Raw genomic sequence first — 27,392 nt, 5'->3', positions numbered from 1 at the left:
GAATGCAGTTTCCTTTTTTGTGGGTGGCGGGGGCTCCAATAAAAACCAGTATTTTTATTAATTCATTTCGCCCAGAGCAGGATTCAAAACGTTGTTGGTCTGCGTTCTTTTACTTGAAAGACAGACGCATTGCTGATGAGCTATCCTCCCAAGCCCGATTTGCATATGGTCTTTCCCCTTCTGTAATGACTTGCCAGGCGAAGAAAGATGGTCTGGAGGGTTGCCCCGAGCAATGCCAGTGGTTAAGATTCAGTCTAAACCTTCCAGCCATCACCTCTTTGTTTTTGCTTTGTCACCCCGAGGGGGACGGGTATGCCCAGACGTGGGTCCCGTGCCTGCTGGGCCTAGAGACCCAAGTTACTCCTCACTGATGAGCCCCAACAAGGGCGAAACATGTTTGGGGATGCTTGTGGTCTCGTGCAGAAGGGATGTGACCTAGCAGTTCGGGCTGGACTGCCCCTTTTGGGGTGGGGCCAAGCCTGATTTGCATATGGTCTTTCCCCTTCTGTAATGGCTTGGCAGGCGAAGAACGATGGTCTGGAGGGTTGCCCCGAGCAATGCCAGTGGTTAAGATTCAGTCTAAACCTTCCAGCCATCATCTCTTTGTTTGACCTATCCTCCCAGCCTTCGCTGTTGATCTATATTGCCACCTATGTGAACGCATGATAAATAAGGCCAGTAGATGGCACTGTTGAATCAGCAACAAGTATGCTTACCGATGAAGGCCCCAACAGTCAACAACTCTACTAAGTCAAGCACACAATACTTCAATAAACTTCAGGAAAAAGTAGTAAATCCGGGGTAAATCCAATCAGAGCCCTCAGCTGACGCCATGAGTAGGTTTCAATCACACTCGCAGCATAGCAGGGAATACCAGTTTCACTCATTCAAGTGTCCATTTAAAGCAGAGGTGTTGACTAAGATCTGATCAGGCATTTAGATGAATACCTTGGAGGAAATGGCATTAGACCGCGTTTGTCTCCATGATTTCTTTGAAAACAGAACTAAAACAAGATGAAAGGAATTAACTATTACTGATCTGTCTGGATTTGTACAGCGCCTGCATTAGCTTCGAGGCAACGGAGGAAATGCAAGGGGGTGGGGGTGAAGTCGACAGAGAAAGATTTCTAATCCCCCAACAAACATGTGCAGAAGAAAAAGGGGCACTTTGAAGATCATGTTCGGATTCAAGGCCGTCATCAGAAGCATCCTATTGAGTGGAGCGTCAGTGGACCAATGAAGTGCAGTGTAAGTCCCCAATAGAGCACAATGTGAGTGGCCTGTTTGGGGCGCACAGTCAGTGGCACTGTGTCAGGGATCTGATGCAGCACGTTGTCAGTGGATCAGTGAAGGACATTGTGAATGTCCCAGTGATGTGCAGTGCCAGTGATATGATAGAGCACACTGCCAGTGGCTCAAGGGATTGGCTCCCCAAAGAACACCACTGCTTTATGTGTTGGTTGCACCGCTGGTTGTCCGTCACCTCTTTTTCAATCGCCTAGTTGATCTCTTCTGCCCATTTCCGATTATTTCATTGGCCAATATCTACTGAGACTGGTAGCAAGTGTTGAAGCAGCTTGCAGGTGTAGAAGAGCTTAACAGGAGAGAGCAGGATGCTCATGTCAAAAACAGATTTGCATATCAGACAAGGGGATGCACACTGAACACGGAGCCCATGGACGGTGCATGACTGAGCTCTGGGAGCCATAGGTTTCCACACCAGACACTTCATGCCAATTTGCCACAATTCTACCTGGAATTTGAGGACTGCAGAGGAAGTCGAGGAAAACGAGAGGGCAACTCAAACATGCATTTCTCTGTGAAACTGCAAAAATATATTCATGCCCCTTGTTAAAAACACATTTCTTCCCCCTCCCCCCCAAACAGTTTATTTCACAGACAACGCACCGTGAATTAGTTAAAACATGAGAGATTACATGACTGCACACAATATGCAAAAATATGGAGGCCTGCCTCAACAATGTTAGCCAGCATTGCTCTGAGAGACACATTGTCATCCTAGCAGCGCCCAAAGCATAAATGAATATTTGTGTGTTTACACTGGAAAAAAACTTGTGATTTTTTGAAGGGGACAAACTGTATAACACCCCTAAAACAGGAAACCCAAGTATGACGTTGACGCTGGTATACAAGGCATGCACTGCGCCCCTTGCCTCAGTTTGTGTTTTTCCTCTCACCAGCACAGCAGTCTCGAAGATGAGAAATACTTGAGCGTTAACAGAGAGGAAGGTGTAAATCACGGAAACTTCTTGAAGGGTTGGCTGGGAGGGGCGATGAGTAATACATTGGAAGAACATCCTGTCGAAAGAACATACAGTGGTAAGTAATTGGTTCTTCGAATGGTCTGTGTCCTTCCATGTATTACTCATCTTTGATATTCTCCCATAGCAGTGCTTTGCAGGAGGTGGGAAAGTAAAGTTACATTTTGATTTACGCTGTGTAAAACAGCTTTCCCACATCTGGTTCCCCGCCCGAAAAGGAATCTAAACAGTAATGCTTTGCACCTGTATGCACAGAAGACGAGGTGGCAACATTGCAGGTGTCCTGCAGTGGTACCCCTCTCTGGAGGGCTGAAGTGGCTACACCTCTAGTTAAGTGGGCCCTTAGCCCTTCTGGAAATTCAGATATACACAGTATAATCCACAAAACAGCGTTTGCTTACTAACCGCTTGTCCCATTCTGTGGTCCGTATAACCAACAAAAAGTTGGTCGTCCAGTCTCATCTTAGAAACCCTGTTAATCTAAAACCTCAAGGCTCTTCTAGGGTCAAGTCTATATAACCTCTCCTACTCCTAAAATAGACGAGGAGGGTAGGAAAAATGCAGTAAAACAATTGTTTGCGCCAAATGAAATTGACACTATTTTTAGTAGAAAAAAGGGTGAACACTCAAAACTACCTTGTCTGACAACATCATAAGTGGTTAAGAATGTAATGGTGCAAAAGGAGAACCCATCAGGAAGCTTAAAACCAGGTTGAGATCCCAGACTGGAACAATGAATGGAGCCGGCGTGAAGATATTGGTCAACCCTTTTTAAGAACTGGATGACAGTTGGAAACTTCAAAAAGGAACCTTGTTCTGGAGAGTGCTTGAAAATGGACAGTGCAGCTAGACAGCCCTTGGCCGTACCAACATGTAGCCCCTGATGGGTTAGGTGTAGTACAAAAGACAAACCCAATGGCGTCACAAGAAAATGCGTCAATTCCTTTATCTCCACACCAGCTGAAAAATATGTTCCAGCGGTATAGAGATTCAGTTGCTGGCCTTCCGGCTTAAAGTTAAACCTCTATGACGTCTTCTGGAAGATCCCAATTTTTGTACCTCAACATCTCAGAAACCATGCATGGAGGTTGAGGGTCCGGATCTCTGGATGAAGAAAGCGACCTCCATCCTGTGAGAGGCCATCCTTCCTTTCAGGAAAACGAATTGGAGGGCAGATGGACATTTCCAGAAGTTCTGGGTACCACATCCACCTGGCCCATTCCGGGGAATCGGCATCATGGATTTCCGAAACTTCCTCAACCCACTGAGAAAATGAGGAATTACTGGGGTTGGTGGAACCGCATACAGAAGTGGAAATTCCCAGTCCACTACGAACACATCCCCTAAAGAAGAGGTCGCACTTCATGTTGGCACGGGAAGCGAACAGATCCACTTGTGGGGTTCCACAAAGGGTGCAGATCTCTTGAAGGCGAGAGTGCCCTGCCTGCTCAGAGCATCCACGGTCGTGTTTTCCTCTCCGGCAAGATGAACTACCAACAGATTCCTTCTTGCAGTGCCCAAAACCAGAGATGAATAGCCTCTCTGCAGTGGTAGTTACCCTACACCCTCTCTCTTGTTGAAGTAATGCATGGCCACTGTGTTGTCTATTATCAGGACACTTTCCCTGTACAGAGGGCAAAAAGGCCACCAGTCCTAGTCCAATTGCCCTCAGCTCTAAAAGTATGATATGCAGTTGGGCTCCAAAAGGGACCAATGTAATCTCCTGCCATGGCTGCCAAAAGAGTTTAACACATGCTCCTTGACGGCCCACCACAGGAGATCCTGTGCAATCCTGCTAGGGATCTGTACCGGAGAACTGTGACCACTGAGTCCTGAGAGCCCACTGAAAGAACCTCATTCTCAGGCAGGCCTTTGTCACCAGAAAAATACAGGATGACTGAAACTGAGCAACCTCAGAAAATCAAAGGCTTGACGATTTGGGGCGCACTGAAATTTTATTTACCATCTGCGATGTGAATAGCCCTTATCCCGGGGGGCAAAGCTATCCCAGAGGAAGAGTTCAGGACTGCTAAAATGAAAATATCTATGTGAATGGGACACAGGCTACCCCCTCCCTTCTACACCTGCAGATATGGGTACTGCACAACACTACAAGAGATCGCTAAGTTGGTCTGTATTCTTCATATAGCAGATACTCACTTCTTGTTAATATAAAAGCAATTTTAATTTTCAGCAGACACTGTAAAAAACCTGTTCTCAGGCTTTAGAATGTAACACAAACACATACTTTACAAACATTACGTTTTTTCTGAGCATCTGCAAAACCCATATTTACATTCATATGGTACTTTACAGAGTGCTTCCTGAACATGCGGTAAAAGTGAGGAGTTAGTAAACAGTGACTGTGGGTTCTTATTCCAATACACATTTGAAGTGGACACTGTTGGGGTTTCCAGCATGAGTTGGGTCTATACTCTTGTTAAGGTAGCTGTTACCTTAGACAACTGCAATTTCTCAAGGTTTACATCTGCTTTTGTTCTAAACAAATACGAACCTTCGAACGGCATATCCAACAGCCTAGATTGCACATCAGAAGCAAACCACGATTTTCGTAGCCATGCGAATCATCTGAGCACTGTACCAGCAGCCATAGAGCGGCTAATACAATCTGCAGTGTCCAGACCGGACAGTAAGGATGGACACTTTGTCTTTTCCGTCCCGAATAATGCTCATAAAACCATCCCTTTCTTCACCCTCTTGGATGTGCTCAGATGCCATGGCAATCACCTCCCACAAAGTGTAGGTGAGCTTTGCTAGTGAACAGGTTGCATTGGCTGCCTTCAGCGCCATACTCTCAGCAGAAAAAACTTTTTCCCATAGCATCAAGCCTTTTATCTGCCCTGTCAGGAGGAACCGTGGGATAGGCGTTACATTAGAAGGAGAAGTGGCTGCTTGAACAACACTGCTTTGTGGACTTTGTTTTGAAAGGCACTCCAGATCCATTGATGAAGGTCTTTATTTCTTTGTGAAATCCTTGTTGACTGCAGGAGTAGTATCCAGTCTTTTCCAATTCTCCAAGATCCTAGACTGCGGTATGAAAAGGAACGATTGGGTCTTTAGGTGGCCCCTTATCCAAAATATCAGTCAAATCATCCTCTTCATACTCTGATGACCTTCTCCAGCCCAGGTATTCTATTACCTCTGCCATCACTGATCTATATAAGAAGCATTACCATGTCCTGTGCCTTCAGGAGTGCCAAAATCGTCTGGACAGGCAACCAGATCACTGGCAACCTTTAGGGCATTCACAAGGCCCTTCATTTTTTGTTCCTGGGATAGTACCTTCTCTGGAACACCAGGAGTGCCGAACTCCAGGCCAAAACCATAATTTGCGCTTTCCTCCTCCACCTCCTTCTCATAAATAGAGGCCATAGACTTAAATTAGTCTTTCTTGTGTTGCACTTTGTAAACCTTCAACCGTTCCTAAAAGGACGTTGAGGTTATGAGTGGTGCACAAGATGCCTTTGAAGTCTTTGACAACCTGCTGTCCGTGATCCTGGGAGTGCGGTCAGCGGTTTTCATAGACTCCCTGTCGGCCTTCGGGCCATGGGGTCAGGTGTCTCCGACAACTACTTTAAAGGGGCTGATGTCGCCACCTTCTCGAACACCAACATCTGCAGACGGAATTTCTATAATTCTGCCTTACCTGCCCCCCTTCTTTGGAAATCTTACCAGTTTCCCTTCGGTGACCAAGAGGAATGACGAGACCTCAAACGCTTTCCGTGCCTCTTGGTCTGGTATGGAGATCTCCCTCTTGACCTCTTTGGACGATTTGTTGGTGGGCGTGATGAAGACTATTTAAGGGTTTGCCCGAAGCAAGTTTTCCCTTCCTCTCTTTTAAAGATTTTCCAGTCAGACTGGCACAAGCCACAATTGTCAAACTGAACTGACCCCAGGCACAAGAGACATTCCCGATGAGGATCGGCTACAGACATCTTAGACCAAACACTCAGCACCCCTCTTGAAGCCAGATTTCGGGATAGGAGTGGACATTTTTGGATAAATCTTGCAAACTACAATTATCTAACACGCGAAGGCAAAGGACAGTTTCAAGCAGCTGTGCGGAAAAACTGAACTGAGGCAACAAGCACTGTGCATGCCTTATATAAAAGCATTGACGTCATACTCAAGGTGGACGGAGGCCAGCGAAGGACACAAGGTCAACGACCACGCACAGCCCCATCTGCTGAGGAAAGTTTCCAAGCTGCAAGCAGGATATCGGTGTACATCTAAAATGAGGAATGGGTGAGGACAGAATCCATTCAAAGTAAAGCTTTGTTGTTGTTGAAACTTTGGTTAACAAAACTATACCTTGACAGAATTGAAGCTGCACTACCTGCATGGATTTCCCATTTTTTTTTTGTTAAACATTGGAGCTGAATTTTCCTTGAATCCTGGGGAAGGGAGTTCACCCAGCTTACTAAATGTTTATCAAGAAACTGAATATAATTGTTGATTTTTGAATTGCCATATATTTTCTTTGTCTATTTTATGTTTAAGTGTGAGGGCCAAATGTTAGATTCTTTCCCTTTAGTTTTGTTAGGCAGGGAAGTCCTAGTCAGAACAGGGATAGTGAGGCATTTAATGCCTTTTATGATTTAATAAAATGCCATATTTTGAAAATTCATCCAAAAGTTGTTTGCATCGCCTTGCTCATCCCTCACACTCAAGAGACCTGTCACATTAACCAAAATGTTATTGGAGTGTCGAGAAAAGGGATACATTGGATCCCAACAGCACTCCACATAAGGCGGGGTGAGCTGAACTCAAAAAATAAAATTTAGGTATGATAAAAGTGATCATCCTGCCTTGGTAACTTTAAAATTTTGCCATGTAAAGTAAACAAAAATCACAGGGAAGCACTGGGAGCCGCCAGCAACACTACAGAAAGTACACAGAAAGTGATGGATGCTGCTTTAGTAAATTGCAGATGCCTTTAAAATTGGAAGAATGCATGACTCCACAAAGAAATATCACAGAGGGGAAAAAGGGTTCCCATGATCTGAGTAAAAGATTGAGTGTGGAAAAAGATTCCAGTTTAAACAGGAGAATTCATTTAAAAAAAATCCAAGTGTCCGGCAAAAGGTGCTGGGGAACTCACAGGTGAAGAGAATTAAGCACAAAGATGGAAACCTACTCTAAAAATAGTACCGAAAAGCGGGTCTGACTGGGAAGGCTTCTCCCATGCCTCCACCACAAATGCTTCCATTGCCACATTGCAGGGCAGCCGCGTCTCATTTTTTGGCGCCTCATCCAAAATGTCACAGAGCTCACATTGCGACCTGGATGGGGCAGACATCCCAAAGTACTGGCCACCTGTGCCATCAAGGCACTGAACATGGCTTAGGGCTTTTTCTGGGGAGAGAGCCAGCAATAAATCCAGGTCTGGGGAGGTGCTGAGGCAACAGACTCACCGCAGGTCTTCTGCCAGCACATGCTCACCTTAAACCTAGAATTCATCAGGGAAACAGCTCACTTTCCTAGAGCCCATGCATTACAGCCCAAAAGGGATACTCTGTGACAACCTATTGCGGGGCCTGCTGAGTTATCACAGCTTTCTTTTGGGCCAGGCCACAGACCATGGGCATGCGTCCCTTGAGGGTGCCCTGCTGGTCGCAACAGACACAGTGGGCCCCAGCGGCACAGCAGTCGAAGCAGACAGAACCGTTGTCTGCGCCACAGTTTGAGGCCTTAGCAGTCGGTGCCTGGACGAAGATGGAACAAGTTACTTACCTGTAACTATTGTTCTCCAGCATGGATTCACTTGCTCATGAATATTCCCCGTCAGGCTGGGAATCATCGGTAAAAGAAAAAACAGTTTCACTTTCAAGCTGTATTTCTCCTCTAAACCAATCACTGAGCTCTGGGTCATACTTCCCCCAGCCAATGACTGCCCTCTACCCAAGCCCCTCCTCTGACAGCCATCTTCAGATGTGGTAAGCATGTAAAGTGACAGTAGGACCAAGAAGAGCCACAGAGGAGGAGGAGGAGGAGGGGGGGGGGGGGAGGTGGGGAGTCTTGGAAGGTATTGGAGGGGGGGGGGGGAGGTTTGCATGTGAATCCATGCCAGGCCCATGCTGTCGAACAATAGTTACAGGTAAGTAACTTGTTCCTTCTCCAGCATGGGGTCTGGCATGGATTAACATACTCATGGATAAAGAATACGTAGCAGTACATTATTACACAACCACAGGAGGGAGCAAGGCTCAACAGAAGCAATTACTCCGAAGAGGCTCACCTTCAAGCGAACAGGTTGCGTAGCACTGCTTGGCCGACATTGGACTCCTCCCTGGAATCCCTGCTGACAGTAGAATCGTGTGAAGGTGTGTGTGGACCTCCACATAGCAACCCTGCAAATGTCCAGCAGGGGCACACCAGACCGGAACACCATTGTCACAGCGATCACTCTGGTGGAATGGGCTCTCGGACGACTGGGCAGTGATTGGTTTGCCAACCGGTGACTCTGTGATACAGCCGGAGAGCCACCTGGAGATGGAAGCCTTGGACAATGCCTTTCCATGGTTCACAGGACTAAAGTTCACAAATAGTTGAGACATCTTCCGGAAACACTCTGTGCGTGCCACATAGAACTTCAGAGCACGAGCCAAATCCAGCAAGTTCCAAGTCTTTCAGCCGGTGACAAATGTTTCGGAAAGAACACAGGCAACACCAAAGGCTTGTTGAGGTGGAATACCGACAGAGCCTTTGACATGAAGGAGGGGTGTGGCCGCAGCACCACCCTTGTGTCGTGAAAAGTCAGATAAGGCTGTTTACAGGATAGTGCATGGATCTCACCTACCCTCCTGGCAGACGTGATGGCCACGAGGAAAGCCAGCTTCCAAGAGAGGAACCTGAGAGGGGCCTGATGCATAGGCTCGAAGGGGCACGCATGTGCCTCGTCAGTACCATATCGAGTTCCCACGCCGGGGCAGGAGCCTTCACCAGCGGGAACAATCGAAACAGTCCTTTGAGGAACTCCTTGATGAGACGGTGGGACTAAAGAGAAGACCGTCCTGGAGACCTGGTGTAGCAGGAGATCGCCGCCCACCTGGGCCAAGGACAACAAGTACGGCAGAATCTGAGGGGTCGTGACCCATAGAGGATGGGTCTTCTGCATCCGGCACCACATCGTGAAACGCTTCCACGTGTGCCCATAGCACTTCAGAGTCGACGACGCTCTGGACCTGGCAAGGACCTCCCTGCAGTCCACCAGTAACTCGCACCCTCCTAGCTCTAAGGCTGCAGGAGCCGAGCCTTCAGGTTCAGTGACCCTGGGTTGTGATGTAGGATCGCACCTCCTTTTCTGGCGAGCAGATCCGAACCCACGGGGAGCTTGACCGGGGTTTACGTTAACAGGCTAAAGTCCAGGTACCAAATCTGCCTCGGCCACGCAGCAGGAGAGGCAACGGAGGGATCGTGTACAGGAAGAGGCCTTCCCACAGGAAGGAAAATACATCTCCCATGCTCCTCGGCTGGAGGAACCAGCTGGCAAATTTCTGGCCTTTGGAATTCATTGCTGTCACAAAAAGGTCGATCTTGTGTCTGCCCCAATTGAGGAAGAGGCGGTCCACTTGATCCTGTCGAAGTTCACACTCGTTGCAGTTGCGCAGTTCCCTGTTGAGGGAGTCGACAATGGTGTTCTCGTCTCCCGCCAGGTGAAAAGGGAAGAGGAACATCTCTTGGGCCCAGTGCCACAAGTCCTGCACCTCTCTAGAGAGCGCTGGGGATCTGGTGTCAACACCCAACCCCGCTTCCCGATGTAAAACATTGTGGTGCTATTGTCCATGAAGACCCTCACCACTTTGCCCTTGAGGGATGGAAGGAACGACTTGAGGGCCCAGAACAATGTCTGCAGCTCCATGACATTGACGTGGAGCTCTCTCCCCTCCAGCAGTCACATGCCTCTGGCATGGAGAGGTCCGGTGTGGGCTCCCCAGCCCTCCAGTGAAGCGCCCATGGTGACCGTCTCCTGGTACCATGGGGTCTCGAGAAACCTATGCACCTGGCGATGTTGGAGGGCACACCCCACCACCTTATCGCTCGACCGAAGCCCTTGTCGAGAGCAATCTTGTCTGTGAAGCTTCTGGACACCTAGATCCAGCGAGCGTCCAGGAACTCTTGAAGGGGTCCCATCCGCAAACCTGCAGAGCCGGATCAGGTAGATGCACGACAACATCATGCCAAGCAGCACTGTGGCGATCTTCAGTGCCAACAGCCGTTGCACCTTGCCCAGCATGGCCGCTACCCTCTCTTATGTGGGGGACGCCAGGCAGGAGACCTTGTTGAGCCAGCGTGTTCTGCGATGATATCCAGCAGGACTTTGAATAGTTGAGTGAGAACCCCTGATCCGTCAGCAGCCGGACGGTCCTCTCCGTATGTTTGTCGGCCATCTCCCTCGACTTGGCCCGGATGAGCTAGTCGTCGAGACACATGTATATGTACATGCCCTGTAGACACAGATGGGTCGCCACTGGTGCCAGGCACTTCATAAACACCCTGGGCACTGACTTCATTCCGAAGGGGCGTGCCTTGAATTGGTAGTGCCTTCCATGTACTATGAAGTGCAGGAACATCCAATGCTTTCGTGACTGGGGACATGGAAGTACGAGATCCAGCGATGTCAAGAAATCTCCTTCCTCCAGTTGGCCGAGCATGTGCTGCAATGTGACCATCCTGAATTTGGACTTGAGGCATTTGTTGAGACCGCAGGTCTAGAATGGGCTCCCAGCCCCCTGTCTTCTTTACCAAGAAGTATCTGGAGTAGACCACGGAGCCCCAGAGTTTATTTGGAACCAGCTGTATAACCCCTTTTCTCATGCTGGCCAATACTACCGGCAGGTGCTGAGGGATGTATCCGCAAACACTTTCGCTGGAACTCTAGAGTGTGTCCATAGGCGAGAGCGTCCAGGACCCATCGGTCAGTGTAGCTGATCTTCCACTCGCTAACGAAGCACGCCAGCCGGCCTCACACCGGGGTACTGTGAATGTCCGGGCTGGTTCAATCTTGCTTCAGGACCTGCGTGCCGTCTTGGGAGCAACAACAGACACCTCCTCTCAAAAGCCTTGAAACAGACTCTGTAGGTATGTAGAGGACCCTCTGACAAAACCCTTCGACGATCTGCCAGATTTTCCACCAGAGGCACGAAAGGACGGTTCGTGTTGAAGAGTGCCCAAGGCACGGGCCGTCTCAGTATTGGTCTTCATGGCCTGCAAAGACTCAAATGCCTTCCCAAAAAGGTTGTCCCCCGAAGGGCATGTCCAGAACCCTCGTCTGGACCTCCTGACCAAAGTTGGTGGCTTTCAGCCATCCATGACGACGGAGGCAGACACCGTTTCCCACCTGTCGGAACCCTGTGTCTGCGATGTCCAGGTCAACTGTGATGGCATGGTCCGATGCCATCTCGCCCTCCTGGAGGACGGAAAGTGCTTTGACCAGCTTGTCATCAGGTAGAAACTCCAGTAGTGGGGTCATGTTATACCACAACTCCCTGTCGTATCTGGCCGCCTGGACTGTGGACGCCGCCGAGTAGATTACTTTCCTTCCCATGGCATCCAACTTCTTCCCCTCGCTATGCGGAGGAACGGAGGAAGAAGACTAGGGGTTAGACAACTTCTTTCTTGCTGCCACCGAGACGACAGAGTCTGGGGAAGGCTGCGAGGGTAGGCACTTGGGTGCAGACTCAGGCACCCAGCATTTTTTCTCCATCCAATCCCTCTTGGCCGGGGCTGGATTCCTCATTGCAGCCAGGCCTTCCTCCCAAACGTTGTCCAGGAGAGGTCAGCCCCCTTGTCCTTGGAGAAAATGGCTGCCACTAACTCCATCATCGACGACTTCACCTGCTGCAGGTCGGTCGTCTTTTCCTGTGCTTTCTCCTCTGGATTTTCCTGCAGCATCGCCGGTTTAGCCAATTTCCTCTTGGAGGAGGAGATGGAGCGATAGCTGGAGATGGAGGCAGACGGTGAAGATTACCACACCCTGCCCGCCACAGGACCCGCCTGCGCGGTGACCCAGACTTAAATGGTCTTGCGGTGCTTGGCCTTGTCTTGGGCCCCCACGGATGGAGCGCCCTCAAAGAACTTAGAAGCCTGCTCTTGGGACCGGCCCGGTGGGTGAGGCATGTCTCCGCTTCCCGCACAGGGTAGAGGCCTTGGAGTTCAGCCACGCCACCAGCCTACTGTGACGATCCTTCACGGTTCGCTTGCAGAACCCGAGACAGATTTCGCAATCCACTTCCTTGTAATCCGGATGGAGACAGTAGAGGCATTGAAGGTGTTTGTCCTCCACAAACACGTTCCGCGGTCTGCAGCAGAGCTTGAAAAAGGAGCTTCCCTCCTTCTCCTCCGGCATGGTCCGGAGTAAGCCAATGGCCTTCTGGAATATTCAATGAAACTTTGAGGATCCTGCACTTGAGGGGCGTTGAAATTCACCAACAAAACTTATCCCAGCTTGTCGGCCGATGTAGAAAAGAGCATGCAGGCTCTATTTGAGAAAAAAAGAAAATCTAACTTTTAACCAAAAAGCGCGAAAAAACGTAGATCAGCTCACGGAGCAAAACACGAGGACTCCCAACACTTCAACGTGCTGTAAAAATCTGAAGATGGCTGCCAGAGGAGGGGCTTGAGTAGAGGGCAGTCATTGGCTGGAGGCAATATGACCCAAAGCTCAGTAATTGGTTTAGAGGAGAAATAGAGTTTGTAAGTGAAAGTGAAACTTTCTTTTACAGAGGATTCCCAGCCTAACGACAGGGAACAGGTGAATCCATGCAAGACCACATGCTGGAGAAGTCTAGCATCTTCCGGCAGTAGTTCTCCAATTCCTCCAACGAGAAGTATTTGGTTGGAAAAGGTACCTCTTTTGGCCGCTCAGGTGAACCCCTGGAGAGGTGGCTCTTCTTCAGAGACTAATGCTGGCGCGAGGACACTCAGCAGGACCTATTCTGCTCGTTCTGCCTCCTTTTTAATTGCGTGGCACCTTCAGAGCACTGAACCGCACCTTGCGATTGACCATTTTGTGGACGAAGGTGAAAATCTTCACTGTCCTTTCCCGTAGGGCCTTCAGGTGCATTGACTGGCACAGCCCACAGTCCTGGGTGTCCTGGTGTATGCCCAAGCAGTATAGGCAGATGCTGTGTGGATCCGAGACCGACATCGGTCAGTCGCAATCAACACAGCTTAAATCCTGAGGCCTTAGATGATTAGGAATGGCATAGTTATTGAAATGCATTTAGCTGAACAAGCATGATCCAGATTAGCGATTAGATTGTGCAGAAAAAGGAACCGAGGTGATGGGGAGAGGCGCCAAAATATATACTGGCCCAACGTCATATCCGGCTCAGAGAGGTGTAAAGGAGCTGGACAGCGCCAATGCGGAACCGTGCTGCGAATAGGGATATCAGACGTTAATGGTAAAGGTATTTGCACCGTCACCAATGGAATTGGTCTCCAGGCGCTCAGGCAGATCTGCAAATAAGAAGGCGCGACGGGGTTAGTAGGGTGAAGAGGGAGAATGAAAAGTGAGAAAGGTGATGTCCTGTTGGTAGCTTCAGTTCGTTTTCACCATGCGCTGAGCTTGGGTGTGAATATCGGATTGATGCGAGTCCTCGTGTGCTGTTGGTACGACTTATGTGTTTGTTGTTGCGGTGTGGTGAAGTGCGTGCGGTTTGGTGTGTGAGAAGGGGAGGAATCCGTGGGAGGACATAATCCATTTGAAATCTTTTCAGTCTCCTCATATGTCAAATGAGGAAGTTGCGTAGGAATATATTGAACTCCATAAAGTGCATTAAAAAACAATTAAAGGGGAGAAATGTAGGCTAGGCAGCTAGATGCAGACTTTTGTAGGGATTTAAATAAATACGATCTGGTTTCACACTTCAACAATGCATGCTCTTTGGCTTATAAATGTAGCTCCCTGTACTCCGGTTACACAATTTGCAAAATGTGAGTGCTCACAGAAACCATTACATTTGATTTACTACATTAATTAGAAAAGATTAGAGAGGACAAACATCTGGTGAAATGCAGCCTAAAAGGAAACATGCAGACTTTGGAACATGAAAAAAAAGTCTAATTCCACTCCCTTAGAACTATAACCGTTTGATTTGCACTACTTGATGGGTAGTAGTCACGAATGACGGGATGTCCCCTTCAGCGAACTATATGATTTTACTGAAATGCCACTGATTTCATTCTATGTTAGACGCTGAATTACCCTTACATCGTCTTGCGCAAATATCTGTCCTCCTTGCACATTAATAGGCAATTGGTTAACATTTTAAAAAAATGTGTAGATGGGTACCCGACGCGTCTTTCACCAACTACAACCAAGGAGCAGACCCATGCCGAGTGATTCCATCAATAATATGGCTGTATTGAACCAACATGTGAGCATGTTTTTTCTTAAGCTAGACCTGTGCCCATTGTATCCCTGTAATCCAAATGTGAACCACAATATATTTCCCACAAACTAGGCTTCCTACATAGGGCATATTTTCCTTCTCTGTGCTCATCACTAATGTAGATATCAATTGCATGTAAAGTACAACATTCATTGCAGTAGTGATGGCACAGAGAATGTGAACATTACTTCTCCCATATAAAATTATTTTCCCAGATGAACATGATCTTTACCAAATTTTAAACTCCACTTAAAGAGACCGCAACTATCAGAAAAGGGCAAGCAGTGGGGTACTGGGCAAACCCAAAAAAGGAAGCTTCATATCTTTAATCTAGTAATGAAATCGATAAAAAAGATCCCAAAAATAGGCAAATTTAAAATGTTTTAAGACAATAACCGAATGCTGTGAAACTTAATCTACACTATAAACCTTATTATAAAAGGAAACCATTTGGAATATAAATGGTGAAATTAAAACATGCAATACCCATCGTCTGTGCAGGTTTCAGTGAGTGAAGTCTATTTTCTTGGGGGAGAGTTTCAGAGTTCCGAGTTGCAAGGGGTTTTGCCACAGGTGCAGTAGATTTATCATTTGTGTCACCAGTCCATCGAAGGGTAAATTGGAGGGTGGGTCCCTGAGAAAAGGTTTCAAAAGGAGGCAACCTCTAAAAAGAAAAAAATAATAAAAACAAAAAGAAATTACCTTCTTTTGAACAACAGTCCAAAACTACATAGTACAAGTTACTCATATCATATAGGGACTATTGTATATTTAATTCTTTATTCTGAATATGTAAACAATCTGATATGTCCTGTGTAAACCAGCACAAATTATAAATGCCTTCACATTACGAATTACTGTGAACAGAAATTCAACAGTACTACATAGGTTGTTTCAAAGTGCATGTACAAGAATAGTTTAGAAGATATATTACATTTCAATAAAAATGTAGAGAGTTAAGATTAATCTAACAAAAAGTAGGAATGACTAGGTTGAAGTACACTCAGTCTATAGCACTCCAAGTCCAACCTTAACACTCAATTTAACAGTGTTTTCTTCCGGAATGTTGCTATTCCTACTCTTTGTAAACTATTTGAGCAGAAAAGGTTATTTTCCCTATGGGAAAGAAAGCCCCATGCAAATAGCGGTTTAAAAAAATGCACACACACGAAAGGCATTTTCTGAAACTCCACAGAAAATCATGATCAACATTAACTATGCCAGTGTGATGGCATGATTGATTCATACACACAAAACTATTTCATCGGGCAAACTACACATTTTTCTCAGGTTAATAAAAAAATAAAACAAGTTCGAATTAACACTGAAAATATTTCCTCACGTTTAGAACTTACAAAAACAGACGTGTGAATGCATATGTGGACTGAAGTTTAATTGCCGAAGCTATAAACAAAACCGCTATTCGTACAGAAGGAATTGGAGATTCTTAAAAAAGGGGTTCTAAAATCTCAAGGGTAGAACCTAAATCTTGTATGCATCACACATGACATTAAAAGCAGCCAGGTAACGTACGACAGACATTGCTTAGGTACATGTCAAGATTTTAATGCAACAAACCACATAACTGAAGGTTTTAAAATCTATTTCTCTTCCATTTTAGCAAAACATCTAGCAAACATCTACCAATGGTAACGTCTAACATTTTTAAGAACGGTTAAGCATGACAATTAAAGAAAAAAAAAACAGTCTTCAGGGGCACAAGTTAAGGTGCGAGTCCCAAAGAAGGAAAACTGTCCAACTCCAGGCCTCGAGAGCTGGAATCCAGACGAGTTTTTGGGATCTCATTAATATTAATGAGGCTTAGCCCTGGAGTTGGACAACTCTTTAGAGGAAGAAAGAAAAGGGTAAACCAGAAGTTGCTCAGTGTTGGTAGGGTTAGCTTTCCAAGAGAAAGCAGAAATCCAGTTTTCGGTGGCATCAAGGCAGTTTTGCAGGTAGAGTACACCTGCAGGAGGAGGCGGCCTACTGATGCACCACAAGAGCAGATCTTTAACAGTAGATCTAAAAGGGGTCCCAGGTATAAGTTGAAAATTATGGATGATCGGATACCCAGATTGTGGTGTGCCACAATGCACCGACAAAGCACTAGACCTGTTCCAGCCCATCTGCGGAATTGAGAATGCTCATGCAAGAAGGAAACAAACTAAGCTATGACAAGTCCAGCCAACCCCATACCAGATATAGGATGAACAAAACAACCTCATGGTAAACTGTACCCAACTCAGCTGAGACTCAAACATACAAATCAACTGGGCCATTTGAGTCTAGCACATGCAGGGCATCATCCTGTCTCACCAAGTTAAAATGCAGGCTGATAGTCACGGAGAAAAATATGCAGTGTGAGGTGACAAACATCTGCACATTTTTCTAGCATTTTATTACAAAAAGTTAAGGCTGTGATGGAAAAGTAAATGGCTTTCTTCAATGGGTCAAGGCCCATTTTCTTTAAGAAGGGTAATATTTGGCTTACATTTTAAATTATTTTTAACTGAACAATGGATGAATGCATCCGGAATGGATATGATCTGATCAGAAATATGGTCAGAGTAAAGGTTTAATGGAGGAAAGTTAACAAAAATCAGAACAAGATATTGGGAAAAAGAATGGCACACAAGGAAGAAACAGAGGAAAAATATTATCTGGTATTTATATTTTTCGAACGACAGGGATGTCAATTTTGATCAGAAATGACTTGCCAGGAAGATTAGTCTCTGGGTAAATGAGCGCTAGTCTAGCCAGAGGTTATTGCCAACAATGTAGTTCAAATGCATGTAGCCTAAATTGTGTAGCTATGGACGTTTTGGCTACCCCCCCCCCCTATACATGCAGGTCCATACATTATCCACCTCAACCTCCGGCCCCCTTTTTTTTTGTTTTTGCTTCGATTGGAAAACAGTGTGTTCGAAACGCGGCCATATGCAACAAAATTTATTAGCAGATCGTGTTAAAGGGTGGAAGAATGAAAAACTGCAAACCAAGAAAGAATAGGTTAATGTGTCGAGTGATATCTATAAAATGGAAAAAGGTACATAAATGCCCAATGACCCCACACAAAAAACCGTGATCGAATGTTGTGATGGTAAGACCTGTAGAAAAGTTAAAATGCGTATAATAGAACATATGAGCTGCTTAAAGAACAGAATCGAAAAAGCACCCACATTGAAACTCTTAATGGAGAAAAAACATAATCGCAAAGCATTTTACTGGACAGTATTGCTAACTGTGAAAGGATAAAAGGAAAATATTAGAAAGAAAAAACTAAGGAAGAATAGATTTACCAAACTTAAAGTGATACTAAAGGCTTAAATGAAGCCATTGAATGCCACAAAATAAAACACTGGTGAATTTACAGCAATCATCTAGTGTGTGTAACAAAATCTAAATACAACTTGTATTGAACTTAAAGGTAAAAAAGTGAGTTAGATGTTGGCATGATTCCTATATACAGCACTCCTTTAAAGCATACTGTACCTTATACATTCTCCCAACGACCATTACATGGTCTTTGTTTATAGATTGACAACTTACTGCGGGCCACATATCATTTCTATGAGCTTAGGTCAGATTATTTACATAATAGTGAATCCGTATCTGGCCTAAATACTTTTTTCAGTGTCGATTTACAGACAAATCTGGTCTATATAAAAATAGTACCACTCTATATTTATTAATTACATTTGTATAGCCTACAGCAGCCCTTGGGCATTGAGGCACTGTTACTTGAGGGGAGCTTAGTTACAGGGAGAGGGCACATGGGGAGAAGCAGTTGTACATTGAGCAAAAAGAGCAAGTATACATTAGGATACATATAATATACATATGAACAGTGAGTGACATCTATGTGGAGTCAAATTTATGCGGTGAACAGGTGGTTTATGGCTGTAGATAGTGGCGTGTTTCAGGTGAAGTGCACTGTTTTCATGCCTTTGGGAAAGGTCATGAGGGAGGCCTCGCATAGAGGTGAGGCCTCTATACTAAAGAACAATTCGGTATAGATATAAGATAATCACTGACAAACTTAAGGATTATTTTCTAACAAGCCAGACATTATAGACACAAAATATTCCAACATGGCCGACCTGAAAACTATACCGAGTCAATTACTCCAACAACAGAGATGACGTCCCAGACTGTGAAACCATAGAGGACGGAGGAACTATTCCGCCAATGCGCTATAAGCAAAACAACATTGCACAACTTGTTAAGCGACTGTGTTTCACTCGGCGATCACTGGAGCAAATCTTAGCCACTATATGCCGAGTACGAATGATTTGAGACCTCAAAGGTAAGTTGCAGCGTAACTACGACGTGGATTACAAAGAGGCTTTTGCCAACCATCGAGTGCCTCTACCCTTAAGCCGTATAAATACAGATAACCTATATACACCGCAAAACTATTTTTAAACGACTGAATACATTGAAAATAGGCTAAAATGGCAAAAAATATGATTGACTAATTAGACACATGACATGTGTAGAGAATAAGATCTATAAATATAAACCTAGACTACCTAATTACGGGGCTTATAATTGTTCCCTCACATGGACCTTTCTTTACTCCAGACAGAATTACAAACCAGCTGTAGTGAATTGCAAATCAATCAAAGTCTAGATGGATATATACACTGTTTGAATATTAAGTAGAACCAGAGAATCACTCCCTCGAGCTAAAAGGTTACATTGAACCTAACCACCTTAAGGTGGACTCTTAATAAATATAGTGCATCTGAAAGGGATGGGGAGCTAATACCAGAGTGAATGATGGGTTAAACAGAGTTACATTACGGCAGAGACTATTAGTTTGTCCAAAGATACTCCAATGATTTGGAATTCTTGTTCCATCATACCCACCAACAGTATCAGGTAAAATAATGTTTCCTTTAGATACTAGTTATATAGTTCTTTGTAACAGACTACAATTAGAGCATTTATAGCTCACTATATTGTTTGTTTTTAGCTAAGAGTCCAAGAAATCTGTTGATAAAGCCCAAAGAAAGGAAGACTTAAACTAATAGTCGACGTGACTACTACAATTACTCCTGATGAATGTTCCAGAATTATACCAGTGAACTGAAACATGTCGAGAGCTAGACCTTGTATAATATTATGATACTAGGTTACATGAAAAGAAGCTTTATATTTGTATAACAAACGAAAACTTAGAGCCTTGTTTCGCCCTACTAATGAATCTACTCTCAGTCATGAGTACCAATAACAGGATTAAAACAGTCAGACTTTTTTAAAAGGTTTTTTTTCTGAATTAAAGCATTACTAAATGTTCTTATGATTCAGTCATTGTATTTTTTTTATATATGCGTTTAAAAAAATGTACTATATTTTTCTAATTATCAATAGATTCCTTGAACTGTTTTTGGATCCAACTACCTTACTATACACTTAAAGATACTCTTACCCGAATAAAGGTAGGGATTACACTATTCTTTTAGTGATCTTCGGGTTTCCCCCTTAATTTAGAGTGTCCATTTAGATCAGAACTTATGAGCAGGGACTGTGCTGATGTAGACATGTAGGGTAAACCATGTGGTTTGGGAGTCAGGGACATGGTCAGAAGGGTTTGGAACTGAGCCTAGCACCGCACAGATTACTGTAGATGAGCAAAGTAAATATTATGGGAAATCGGACTCTGGTGGGGGGAGCAAACATTGGTTTTATTTCTTTAAACTGTGATGCAGATGAACAAGTTCCTTCTTACCTTGTAACGTTCTTTCGATGGGATGTTCCTCCGACGTATTCCTTATCTTTGATAATACGTTTCCAGCTTGCTGGCCTCGGAAATATTTTCAGTAGAGGGCGCTGCGTGTCAAGGTCTGCCGAGTCGATGTCCCTCGACGGCCACCGTATCGGCGCCGACGTCACCATGCCCATAAATAGCCACGCGCGGCGTCCGTTGCTCAGTTCCATTTTGTAGCATAAGAAAAGTCATGCCTGAATTGGTTATTGACCTTGAAGGAGCGTAAGCTGCAACCACAAGGGAAGTATTACTGCGGGGATGGATGGGAGGGGCGATAAGGAATACGTCGGAGGAACATCCCATCGAAAGAATGTTACAAGGTAAGAAGTAACTTGTTCTTCGAAGGGATTGTGTCCTCCGACGTATTCCTTATCTTTGATAGACTCCCATAGCAGTGGCATGTAATTGGAGGTGGGAGTAAGAATGTCATGTATCCCTTTAGGGATGGACCCAATGTAATACGGCTTTGCCAAATCTGGTCTCTTGACTAGTGGAGGAATCCAGGTTGTAAAATTTTGTGAATGTATGTGCGGACGACCATGTGGCAGCCGCACATATGTCTCTGACCGGTACCCCTCTTTGGAGGGCCGAAGAGGCTCTGATACCCCTGGTGGAATGAGCCCTAAGATTTTGGGGTGGCTCTTTCCCTGCCAGTTTGTAACATTCCAGAATGGCCAAAATAATACACCTGTAAATGGTTTGTTTTGTTATGGGCAATCCCAATTTATGACCCGAGTATCCTACAAACAGTTGGTCTGATTGCCTGATCCTAGCCATTCTGCTGATGTAAAAGATTAGAGCTCGCCTTGGGTCCAGCCTATGAAGCCTTTCTTCCTCTTTCCCCGGATGGGTGGGGGATAGAACGAAGGTAAGGTAATTTTCTGAGTAATATGAAATTCAAAAACCACCTTTGGGAGGAAATTAGGCTTCACATGTAGGACAACTTTGTCCTTGTGGAAAATTGTATGTGGGGTTTACAGGAGAGAGCTTGTAGCTCGCTCACCCTCCTAGCAGATGTTAGTGCTACCAATAGGACAGTTTTAAGCGTGAGAAATCTCAGCGAACAAGAGTGAAGTGGTTCGAATGGAGTGCCCATTAGGAGGTTTAAGACTAAATTTAAGTCCCATAAGGGAACTTGGAATGGTTTTGGAGGATAAACATTAGTTAATCCCTTGAGAAATTGTATCACTAGAGGTAGTTTGAAATACGATGGTTCCTCCGCAGTGTGCTTGAAGATTGAAAGCGCTGCAAGATAGCCTTTTACAGTGCCAACTTGAAGGCCTGAGTTTGCCAAGTAGAAACGAGAACACCGTTGGTGTACCACATGAAAAAGGGTCGATATTCCCTTCTCTACACCAGCTGCAAAATTTGTTCCAACGGCAGCGGTATAAAGACTTTGTTGCTGGCCTTCTGGCCGAAAGCAACACCTCCATGAAGTCATCAAGGAGACCCCAATCCTTGTACCTCACCCTTTCAGAAGCCAAGCGTGACGGTTGAGGGTTCTGATGTCTGGATGGAGAACCTGACCTCCCATCTGCGAGAGAAGATTCTCTTTGAGTGGAAGACAGATTGGAGGGCAGATGGACATATCTAGAAGGTCCGGCTACCACGTTCTCCTGGTCCAGTCCGGGGCAATTCAGATCATGGTTTTCCTGAATCTTCTCAACCTCCTGATCATTTGAGGAATAACAGGGAATGGTGGAAACGCGTAAAGGAGTGGGAACTCCCAGTCCACTACGAACGCGTCTCCTAGAGCTCCTCTCGGGGGAAATCCCTTGAACAGAACAGATCGCACTTCCTGTTGGTGCTTGTGGCGAACAGATCCACCTGAGGGGCGGATCTGAAGGTCTTCCTAAGCTAGCTCCCACTCGTGGGAGACTGCTCTGCCTGCTCATAGCGTCCACTGTCAAGTTCTTCTCTTCGGCTAGGTGGACTGCCGATAGAGAGATTCCTTCCTGAATTGCCCAAAACCAGAGCTGCATTGCCTCTCTGCACAGTGGCAGTGACCCTACGCCTCCTCTTTTGTTGAGGTAGTGCATGGCCACCGTGTTGTCCGTCATTATTAGGACATTTCTCCCCTGTACTGATGGCAGGAAAGCTTTCAGCGCTAGTCTGATCGCTCTCAGCTCCAATAGGTTGATGTGTAGTCTGGACTCCGATGGAGACCAACGACCGCTGATGGTCAAGTCGTTGGCATGGGCTCCCCCACCCCATGAGTGAGGCGTATGTGACTACTGTTATTTTCGACAATGGTTGCCAAAACAGTTCTCCTTTCAAGATGTTCTCTGGATAGGCCCACCATTGAAGGTCGCGGGCTACCTCGTCCGGAATCCGGAGGAGATCTGTCATTCTCCCTGAGAATTGCGACCACCGAGTTCTCAGTGCCCACTGAAGAGATCTCATTCTCAGGCGAGCCTCTGGCACAAGGAAGATGCAGGATGCCATGAGGCCTAGCAATCTCAAAAAGTCGAAGGCTGGGAGACGTTTGGCATTTTGAAACTTGTTGACCATCTGCAGAATATCTTGAGCCCTCACCTCTGGTGGCAAGGCTTTTCCCAGGGAAGTGTCCAGGACCGCTCCAATGAACTGGAGTCTGTGATGTATCATCTGGGACTTCTTTAAATTGAGGGAGAAGCCCAGTTTGTGAAGGAAGTGGCAAACATAATCTAGCTGGGTCTGAGCTTGTTCTGAAGATACAGCCCTGATCAGCCAATCGTCCAGGTAGTGGTAGACGTGGATCCCTTCCCTCCTTAGACTTGCAGCCACTACCAACATTAGCTTGGTGAAGACCCTCGGGCGGAGGTCAGCCCAAATGGCAGAACTCGAAATTGATAATGAGAGTCGCCAATTGCGAACCTCAGGTATTTCCTGTGTTTGAGATGGATTGGCACATGGAAATAAGCATCCTGAAGGTCCAGAGATACCAGCCAGTCCTGGAGCTGGAGGGCCTGAAGGATCTGAGAGAGTTACAATCTTGAACTTGTCCTTCCTGAGGAACTTGTTCAATTCTCCCAAGTCCAGGATAGGTCTCAGTCCTCTGTCCTTCTTTGGTATGAAAAAGTTGGGGGGAGTACCAGCCCTTGTTCCTGTCCGCTACAGGTACCGGTACCGGTTCTATGGCACCTTTCTCTAGCAGGTCTATAATTTCCTGCAAGAGGAGCGGATCTGGAACTTTTAGAGAGCTGTTCCCCGGTGGACGACTCCGAGGGATGTGTAGAAAGGGTAGGCAGTAACCCTGGGCAACTGTCTCCAATGCCCAAGCATCTGACGTAACAGCCTGCCATTCCGTCAGATGGTGAGTTAACCTGCCTCCTACCTGCCTCCTGTGTGGAAAGACCTCAGATTGGTTTGGGGGCGGCTGATGCAAATGCCGAGGGTAAAGACGCACCTGCTGCTGCGGCCTTAGTACTTTTGACCCGTCCACCTCGGGTGGATCTCCTTTGGCCTCTTTGAGCCGGCTGTCCTCTGCCTTTCCCGAATGTGGAATAATAGCGAAAGGACTTTCCTTTTCGCCCCTCAGGAACCTCTGGGAGAGGAGTTTGGCGGATAGCAGCTCCTAAAGATTTTGCTGCTGCTTTAGATGTCTGCAAATTTTCCAGACTGTCCTCAGCCTTTTTTCCGAATAATGAAGAGCCGTCAAAGGGCATATTCAAAAGTCTGCCCTGTACATCTGGAGCAAAGCCAGACTTTCGCAACCACGCATGCCTGCGGATTGTTGTACTTGCCGCCACGGCCCTGCTGATACTGTCAGCTGAATCAATGCCAGTTTCAAGTGACTCGCACATGGCATCTTTGCCATCTTTAATAATGTTAAGGAAAGCTTCCTTTTCCTCTCCTTCGGGTATGCAGTCAGCCGCTGATTAAGCACACTCCCACAGTGTGTGACTGAATCTGGCGATTTCAACGCCATACTACAAGCAGAGAAGAATCGTACCTCTTGTCATCTCTATCCTGTGGGACAGTAGGGTAAGCTGTCCTGCTGCTTGATGAAGTTGCTGCTTGGACCACCAGGCTCTCTGGAGTCGGGTGTTTCGATAAGTATTCAGGGTCAGCTCCAGCTACCCTATACTTGGCTGATAATCTTTTATTGACAGCAGGGATAACTTCAGGAGTTTCTCAGTTAGATGCAATCTTTCTTTGTAAAGATCCTCCTGTGGACCTTTGTCTAATATGTCTGTCAGGTCATCCTGTTGAAAAACAGGCGAAGGCGCAGACCAACCCATGAATTCAATAATTCTTGCCATCAGGGTTCTATAGGGTGTTTCGGCATTTTCCCCTGGGTCTGGATTAACAAAATCCACTTCTGGGGAAGTGTCCGGCCCACTTGCCTCATGTAATGACTCCTGTAGGTCTTTCAACCTTCTTTCCTCAGAGGTGAAATCCTCTGAAACAGGTAGTGTGGTCCTCTTCAACCCTAAGGTTTCCTGGTCAGAATCTTCCCCTTCTTCATAAATTGAAGATAATCCAGGGTACTCTGACCTCTGAAATGGTATAAAACCCATTTCTAAGGCAGAAGGAGCCAAACTCGTCATTATTGCGCGAGAAAATGTCGATGTCGTCGACGCAGATATGACAGGCTTCGAAGGCGCCGAGAACGGCGTCGAGAAAACCGGAAGAGGCCTCGAAGAACTCGATAGGATCCGGATCCTACTCGAGGATATCGACAATGGTCTCAGCGTTGTGCCGGAGGCTCTTGGGATCACTGTTGGCTGTGGAGTAGCCGTGGTCTTCTCTTTCATCGGCATCGATGTCGCGTCGACAATGGCGTCGAGTCGATCGACCGATGCGTCGAAGAACCCTTCGACAACGGCGTTGATGGCGCCGATCCATGCGTCGAAGGGATCTTCGACGACGGTGAAGACGGTGCCTTCTTACCCGATGGCCCGTGGCGCACTCAGGTGGAATGTTTCGCCGGGTGCTGCAACTCGCTGCGTTTTGATTTTTTGGGTTTTTCACCCGGGGTATCACCCTCAGCTGTCTTCGAGGGGTGGGGAGGGGGGGTCGAGGCCGCTTTCTCGAAGACGCTTTACATTTTCTTCCTGAATTCCTCCCACTCAGCCTGAGAGCTGTGTTTTGTGGGGCAGGAGACCCTTTCTGGGGAAAGAGAAGACGACGAGGAAGGGGGATTTTCGACGTCTGAGTGTCTTGATCTCGACGAATGGTGGGAGCTACTTCGAAATCTAGAATGGGAATGTTCTCGACGGCGAGGAGACTAATGCCTCGGCCGAAGAAACTTTCGAGGAGGTTTTGACTGACTTACCTCTCTCGAGCTTCCCCTTGCGCTCCTTCAAGGCTTTCACTGTCATGGACATGCAATCCTCACACTCCGAACAATGGTGCTTGGCTCCCAAGCACCACAAGCAGATCCTGTGTGGATCCGTTATCGAAATTCTTTTACCGCAGTCTCGACATTTTTTTAAGCCGGATTGCGGCGTTGTCGGTTCCGATGAAGATGCCATCGAGAACGAGTTGGTATATTCGAGTAGATGTAGATTAGATTATCTGACTGAACAGAGCAACGATGTTCCGAGGCCCCACGAAGCGCGGAAAAACGGAACTGAGCAACGGACGCCGCGCGTGGCTATTTATGGGCATGGTGACGTCAGCGCCGATACGGTGGCTGTCGAGGGACATCGGCGGATGTCGACGCGCAGCGCCCTCTACAGAAAAAATTTCGAGGCCAGCAAGCTGGAAACGTATTATCAAAGATGAGGAATATGTTGGAGGACCGTATCCCTTTGAAACATATTTACTGAAAAGGTTGCTGAAATACTGTGGAAGGGAAGAGTTTGCTGGGGGTCCTCCTTAAATTATGTGTTAATTTTATCAAAGTGACACTACTAGCAAAGGAAATTTGGAAAATGTTATACTGTTTTTGTTGAACCCAATAAAATAACATTTGGAGAAAAAAAAAAAAAGAAATGACTACCACATGTACAGATGGTGGGGAAGCATTCCCACAAAGGGTGCCTGTACGATAGCATAAAGAGCAGAACAATTAGTGAGCTAGTAGAGGGTGTAAAAAAATTAGGACATATACCAGGGGAAAAAAGTGAGACAAGAAAACAGGTGACTAGGATTCCAAGATGGCATCCAGCTGAGTTGTTAGGACAGTTTTTCTGAAGTCTAAGGGCTTAGTAAAACCATGCAACTGAGATAGTACAAAACTCCACTTTTCGTATAAGGCTGTACCACCAGAGCATTTGGTAGCATAGACAGAGCAGCCAGGCTCATTTTAGGAGGGATATAGGGCTGTAGCTTGGTACAAAGAAATAGTATACATATGGTTCAAAGAAACACAAACACTAAGTATTGAAAAAAATAAATGGTTTATTGGAAAACAAGTAGGCCAAGAAGAATCGTGGATATATTATTACTATCACATAATATATGAACAATTATAAAAAAAAACTCAATACCTAAGGGATACAACCCAAAGTATTACCTTTTTAAGAATAGCAGTCAGCAGTTCAAGATTAGGTACATCTAGAACATTCAGAATGCAATCCGCTATTCTTGAGGAGTAAAACCGGGTTACCTAAACTTTTTGAAATTTGAATACAGTCAGTCATTCAAGGGTAGTAGACCCTGTCAGTCATGCAGTGACATTCATAAAGGAATTACTTGGTAAACCAACCCTGTTACCAGGATACTTTTCTGAATAGTAGAACACAAATTCATGACCAATTATGAACTTTTTATTTTATTCTTTATTTTCCGTTTGGATATTCCTAAAGCCTTATGCATATAAAACAGACAAATGTTACAGCATCAATATATTAAAAAGCTTTTCAGACAAAATTCAAACTAAAAAGCATTAAAAGCAATATATTTCAAATGTCATTAAAGTCATACATGTACAATTTGACACCCATAATTACTTAAACTCCACATATTATAAAAAAAGAATTTCAAACCAAG

At 45.8% G+C, this 27,392-nt stretch overlaps 1 protein-coding gene across 1 annotated transcript in view; it reads right to left on the bottom strand.

Moving 5' to 3' along the window:
* The window catches only part of SUZ12 (SUZ12 polycomb repressive complex 2 subunit), a 1,189,145-nt gene that overhangs the window by 476,959 nt on the left and 684,794 nt on the right, over positions 1 to 27,392 (bottom strand). The window contains exon 10 of the mRNA XM_069654958.1: positions 15,185 to 15,362. Within this exon, the coding sequence (XP_069511059.1) occupies positions 15,185 to 15,362 (178 nt within the window). The remainder of the gene's footprint in view (positions 1 to 15,184; positions 15,363 to 27,392) is intronic.

The sequence above is a fragment of the Ambystoma mexicanum genome, chromosome 3q (genome assembly GCF_040938575.1).
Source record: "Ambystoma mexicanum isolate Mex_15411 chromosome 3q, UKY_AmexF1_1, whole genome shotgun sequence".
NCBI lineage: Eukaryota > Metazoa > Chordata > Amphibia > Caudata > Ambystomatidae > Ambystoma > Ambystoma mexicanum.
The sequence above is the reverse complement of the archived record's forward strand: the minus strand, read 5'-3'. Positions and strand labels throughout refer to the sequence as shown.